Raw genomic sequence first — 6,927 nt, 5'->3', positions numbered from 1 at the left:
TACTATTCTATCAATTTATTATCAAGGAATCTATTTTGCTTCTAAACGTCATACTGAATTTTAGCTATTATTTAAATTTATATTTTAATTTTAGCTTATTTTCATTTGCTACTTGAGGGTCATTGGGGTAATTCGTGTCCTGTTCCACAACATATCTGATACATAAAGAGTATATTAATGCCTTATTTTTTGCAATTCCTATGATATCTGATGGCAAAACCAAAAAGTATGTGAATTATGCTAATTATGGTAATTAGCAAGCTTAAAACTCAAAATTGAGCTTGGTAAACAAAATATTTGAATTCAGCACCCTCAAATTGTGTGAAATAGCTCCTTTACCGACTTTTCCTCAAATTAGCCAACATGACTTTTTCTGAACGTTTGTTAGCTATCTGCTCTCCCTCTATCAGGAGAGGTGTCTTTAGAAGGGGAACCATCAATAAGCCGACCACAAACCATGGCCTGGTACCCGGTCGCAATCACTCCACTCGTCCACCAGAACCAGCCCACTGGCCATACCCACACCACCACTTCAGTTGGATCAAACTCGGAAAGTGGCCTGCTGACCACAATCAGTGGAGTAGACCCAACAGCACAGGCACCACGCCCGTTGGCTGAAGAGTTGGCAAAGGATCCAGAGCACCGAATACAGCCTGAAACCATGTCCTGTCCGCCAAGCTCCCCTAATATGAGTCCAACAGGTAAGGCAGTAAGGCGGTGACAAAGATCCACCAGGGGGCAGCCCCCAGTAAGGTATGGGTACCCATAAACAGTGGTCGGGACAACCACCAGAAAAGTGGGGGGGAAATGTCACAGGTGACTTAGTTCCTTGTTGCCATATTAGCAAAGACATTAGGGCCTTATTGTGTGCAGTGTATGATGTGTTGTGTTTAGTGTGTGTGTAAGCATATTTTTCCACCCTGATTTGTAGTGATTGTTTCACTGTGTGCATCAATTGTAGTGGGTTTTCTTGTTACTATTGATTTTCTTCTGCCCTATTGACTTTTGGACATCTGATCACGAACAAACCTGGCAACATACTTCCTGTTTTTCCCCATGACCATATTTGGACTGTCTCCTCCCCTGCTATTGTGACTTAAGTGTTCCAATTGAACTCCAACTCCAATTGCTCCACCTCTCTGCCCATATTTGGACCATACTTCCTGTCATTGACTGTTCATAGATAATTGCCTCCACATGCTTGCAATTAGCAGTTAATGGCCTAATACTGGCCATGCCCTGGTTAAGGGGTATAAAAGCCCGTTTCTGTGAGGAGAAGAGGAGGCTCTGCTGGCTCAAGAGTCCCACTTGGTTGCACTGTAGCTGAATGCCACGCTCGCTATGGCAGCTTAAAGGGCCGGCCGCGTGCGTGCGTCGCGTCGCGGCGCGTCGCGTCGCGCGCGTCGCGTCGTCGCGTCGCGTCGCGTCGCGTCGCGTCGCGTCGCGTCGCGTCGCGGCGCGTCGCGTCGTGCCCTTGAACCTCACTCAACACTCGCTATTATTGTCTCCTCTGCCCCTCCACCTCGTGGTCCCCGAGTCCAACGCACCCACGACAACTGCCGTGACCCCCTGGACGTGCCCACTTGACTACTTGGAGAGAGGACAGCCGGAGTGAGCTACAGAGGAGCCACTCCCACCATTGTAATTTGCTGCCGCTAGGGGCGCGTCTAGATTTCTAGGCTAATTTTACAGTGTTTGTAAGTCTTAATAAAGTGTATTTTTGTATGAAACTTGGCTGTCTGTTGGGTTTCTGCTGCTGGGCCAGTGCAATTGATGATTCAACCGTTGGCCACTAGGTGACAAAAGACACCACCACTGAATTGATTAAAGAATTCTCATTCTATTATTCTCTTTATTATTTCGTTACATCTAAGAAATCTCTTTGCTCTGAGTAAAACATTACTGTGTGAATTAACTTATCTTTTCCTCCAAAAATCTTAATGTAGCCCCTTGTTTTAATGTTACCATTTACTTTGAGGTCACCAGGTCCCATTGTCTGAAAAACACCCAAAACTAATACATTTCTATAGCTATTCTCCACTTTGGGGGTGGTGTTTTGGTGGTTGAAATTTTCACCCCATCCCAAAATTGATCACTTAGTCATCATGGATCACTATTCTCCAAACATGCACAACTCAGCTTAACCTTTATAAGGGCACACCTGGACAATAAATTTAGCTTTCGCTGGATTTTTTTGACCCAGGGACATTGCCTGAATGACACCATGTCCATTTCAATTGTGGGGGTGAGAAAATTATTATAGGGGGACCTGGTGACTTTCTCAAAGTAAACAGTAACACTAAAACAAGAGGCTACATTAAGATTAGGAGGAAAAGATCAGGCAGTGCCGAGAGACCTGCCCCATTAGTAAATAAGTTTGTTAGTAAGTATAGATACTCTTTTGATCCCGTGAGGGAATTTTGGTCTCCCAATCCGTGAATTAGTGAAGCACACAGAGCACACAGTGAGATGAAGCACACAATGAGCACACAGTGAGGTGGAGCACACAGTGAGGTGAAGCACACACTAACCCGGAGCAGTGAGCTGTCTGCTACAGCGGCGCTCGGGGATCAGTGAGGGGTTAGGTGCCTTACTCAAGGGCACTTCAGCCGTGGATGTGGGCATGGGAGAGCCCACATTTTTTCTACTGGTCGGGGATCGAACTGGCAAGCCCGAAGCTTGTCAAATTAAAAGATAGCTAGGCTATCTTAAAAAAAGTTGCATTGTTTGCATAATAAAATGTAATAAGGTAATCCCCAACAATGTAACTGTAATCTGATTACACATTTTTTTTATTGTAATCTGGGCTGATTATAGTTACTTGATTTTTGTAATCTGATTACGTAATCCAGATTACATGCAATCCGTTACTACCCAACCCTGCTGACAGGGGATGTCCTCAGGCTGCTGAGGGCCAGAGACAAAGCCTACAGAGCTGGGGATGAAGCTGGCATGAGAACAGCGAGAGCCAACCTGTCCCGTGGCATCAAGGAAGCAAAAAAGGAATACACTCACAAGATAACCACCCACTTCAAAGACAGCAGGAACGCACAAAGCCTATGGCAGGGCATTCAGGCCCTCACAGACTACAAGCCCGCGCCACAGAGCTGTGAGAGCAACATCCCTCTGCTCAACAATCTGAACCGCTTCTTTGCTCGCTTTGAAGCACAAAACAGCACTTGCCCACAGAAGACCCCTCCCCCTCCACACGAGCAGCCCCTGTGCCTCTCTGCCGACAGCGTGAAGAGGACACTTGCTGCTATCAACACCCGTAAGGCAACAGGCCCAGACAACATCCCTGGTCGTGCGCTGAAGGACTGTGCTGAGGAGCTTAAGGATGTCTTCACAGACATCTTTAACACTTCCCTGAAGCAAGTCATCGTCCCATCATGTTTCAAAGCTGCCACCATCATACCTGTGCCGAAGAAAACTGCTCCATCCTGCTTCAATGACTACCGCCCCGTGGCACTGACACCCATCATCATGAAGTGCTTTGAGCGGCTTGTCATGCCACACATCAAATCCACTCCCCCCTCCCCCACCCTGGACCCCTTCCAGTTTGCATACCGAGCCACGTTTGCATACCGAACGGTCCACAGAGGATGCAATCTGCTCTGCCCTCCATCCAGCCCTCACCCACCTGGAAAAAAGAGACTCATATGTGAGATTGCTGTTTATAGACTTCAGTTCTGCATTCAACACCATAATACCACAACAACTCATCTGCAAACTTAACAAACTGGGACTCAGTACCTACCTCTGCAACTGGTTACTGGACTTCCTCTGTCAGAGGCCTCAAGTAGTACGTGTTGGCAACAATATCTCAGCATCACACTGAACACGGGGGCCCCCCAATGCTGCGTGCTCAGTCCGCTGCTCTTCACCCTGCTGACGCATGACTGCACTGCAACCTACAGCAACAATCACTCTTCTTCCTGCAAAAACTCAGGCGAGCAAGTGCTCCACCAGCCATCATGACCACATTCTACCGAGGCACCATTGAGAGCATCCTCTCCAGCTGTATCGCTGTGTGGGGCGGAAGCTGCACTGAATACAACAGGAAAGCCCTGCAGCGCATAGTGAACACAGCTGGAAGGATTATTTGTGCTTCACTCCCCTCCCTGAAGGACATTTACACCACCCACCTCACCCGCAAGGTGACCACAATTGTGAGTGATGCAAGTCACCCCGCTCACAATTTGTTTGATCTACTGCCCTCTGGGAAGAGGTACAGAAGCCTGTGCTCCCGCACCACCAGACTCACCAACAGCTGAACTCTCTCCCCCCTCCACCCTTAGCTACATAACATCCTGGACTTTGGACCCACAATGGCTGACTTGCACTACTCCACTTGCACTACTCCACTTGTACACTTGCACACTTTGCAACTTGTTGTTGTTGTCCTGTTGTCCTGAAAACACAACACACTTCTGCTGCTCTTACATAACTTGCACCACTATGCCACTTGCTTACTTAGGTCAAACAGAACTACCTCAGCCATTTATTGGCCTGACTTTGCACTATTATATTGACTGTCTATGCACAATTGCACAATTTCAACCCAATTTTACTGCTCTTCTTTCTTCATTGTATGTGCCTTCTTATTTACTTTTTATTGTTTACTTGAATGTTATGTTTGTCTGTGGACTTAATTGGTAAAATATGTGAGAAACGTAATTTCGATCTCTTTGTACGTCTTGGCATGTGAAGAAATTGACAATAAAGCAGACTTTGGCGAAGGACGACTGTCCTGCTTTTAGAGACTCTTAATTGTCGAACTTTAATAAATTCTTTGTTTTAAACTATTCCGTGGGCCTCTGAATCTTATTGGTGGGTGTGGTCTGCTCCTCAGGGTAGTAGGTTGTGGTGGTCGCTCAATAGCGCCCCCGCCTTGGTCACACCTGTACAGACATGTGTGGAGGATAATGTATGTGGCCCATGATGACATGCCAGATCTGTAGTCTCCACAGCAGATGACCCGTCTCTGCCTGGCCCTCACCGATATCGCTGTGCCGTGGTGGTCCTTGGCCTGCTGACTGCTCTCCTCCTCTCTGCACTGGTGGCTTCACTTGTTTATTGTGAGTGTTCAAGTCCCTCACAATATCCTCGGAATAAACAAAATGTGTGTCACCACATTTCTTTCTGTCTTTCTCTTCTCAGATCATGGCTATGTGTCTAACACTATCGACAACAGATATATCACCTTAATGATCCACAATGCCAACCTGAGCAACTTCAATAAAATTGTACAGGCTCGTTATGACAACGCAAGTGCTGCAAACCAGCATCTGCATTCAGAAATGGTTTTACTGCAGGAGGAAAAGAAAACACTAACGATGGAAAGAGACCATCTCAATCGGACCCTTGAGTTTATTTTCCATTTCAGTGTTTTTCCAGTTGATGATTACTGTCCTGTCACAGATAATTCAACACAAGGTATACAAGAAGAAAGCCATCTTTTATAACACCCAACATACCAATATGCTTCAGTGGGATCAATTTCTTCAACCTTTCTTTGTCCTTCCTTTGACAGAAAGAAAGTGTGAATATTGCAAAGCAGGATGGGTATACTATCAATCAAGCTGTTATCTATTCATCTACTTAAGTGTTCAGCACTGGAAAACTTGGGACCAAAGTAAAACTGACTGCACTAACAGGGGGTCTCATCTGGTGACCATAGTAGAAGTAGAAGTTATTCTTGAAATTAAAATGTTTGTGTAGACTATACCGGTCACACACACACACACACACAAATGAACAATATTTAGCTTATGCTTTTATCCAAATCCTTATACAGAGAATAGCAGCAGTTGGACATTGGAAAAACCGTTGGGTTCCGGGTTCCTTATTCCTAATTCCTTATTACAAAATGACAAATATTTCTGGGCAGATGTTTCAATTCCAGTCAGCTCCTATACAGTCTATGTATTTCACCAGTAATTCTCTCATTTGTCTCATATCATATGGTGTGCTGTAGGCCTTCATCAGTAATCACACAGCATATACTTTGTATACATTGGGTTTATCTGCATTTGAACATATTTCTCTACACAAATATTTCTGGCCAGATGTTTCAATTCCAATTCCGGTACAGTCTAAATATGTATTTCACCAGTAATCATTTGTCTCATATGTTGTGCTGTAGGCCTTCATTAATAATCACACAACGTATTACTTTGACAAATGGCATGGATAGTGGGTTGGACTGAGAAAAATCCAAGGCCAATGGCAGTGGGTGGATGGCAGTGACCTCACTGGAGGAGGGTGAGTCATAATGCAGTGAGACAGACGTGTAAAAGTGTTGTTCACTCAGACTTAAAACGAGACCCTCGCATGTTCAGCAACACGAGCCCAAAGTGCTTTCATCAAACAATCAATTCAGCCACTTCAGAATACATAAAATCTAAGAGTGAATTCTGGATGAGTCCCACAGGTAATTGGGATGGTTCACATAACCAAGTATTTATCTGATGATTTACTTCAAAAATGTCAGACCAGCCCTCCTGGTCCTCCTGCACAATCTGAATCCGGTTGCTGGAGTTTCATTTCACTTCCCTAAAACAGAAACAGTTTCATATTAAAGAAGTGAGTTTGACAAATAAAAATAAAAATCAATCCATTCAGTAGCAAGTCGATTCATTACAATGGTCTAAAGCTGTTGTTCTCAACTGGTGTGTCGTGAGGCAAAGTGAGGGGCGCCATGGAATTTTGAGGAACACAATCTGTTTTGGGCTCATGAAATAGGCTAGAGTGGTATTTTTTAAAAACATCAATGGCACAGCTTAGTAATAAATTTAGCGGTTTCACGTATTCAGAGATTTACATCTTTTTCTTAATCTGGTCTTACTTTGATTTCCTGATATGAAACGGACGTCCATTTCACCAAAATAGTTTACTGCCGGTTGTTGGGATATGTTGTGATAGCTA

At 44.8% G+C, this 6,927-nt stretch overlaps 1 protein-coding gene across 1 annotated transcript; it reads left to right on the top strand.

Moving 5' to 3' along the window:
• The first annotated feature begins 412 nt into the window (after positions 1-412).
• On the top strand, positions 413-5,991 carry LOC125306524. The gene is made up of 4 exons (XM_048261938.1): positions 413-701; positions 4,962-5,078; positions 5,161-5,436; positions 5,978-5,991. Exons 1-4 carry the CDS (start codon positions 458-460, stop codon positions 5,989-5,991), a joined length of 651 nt encoding a protein of 216 aa, XP_048117895.1. The 5' UTR covers positions 413-457.
• Positions 5,992-6,927: the final 936 nt, after the last annotated feature.

This window comes from Alosa alosa, chromosome 13 (genome assembly GCF_017589495.1).
Source record: "Alosa alosa isolate M-15738 ecotype Scorff River chromosome 13, AALO_Geno_1.1, whole genome shotgun sequence".
NCBI lineage: Eukaryota > Metazoa > Chordata > Actinopteri > Clupeiformes > Clupeidae > Alosa > Alosa alosa.
The sequence above is the reverse complement of the archived record's forward strand: the minus strand, read 5'-3'. Positions and strand labels throughout refer to the sequence as shown.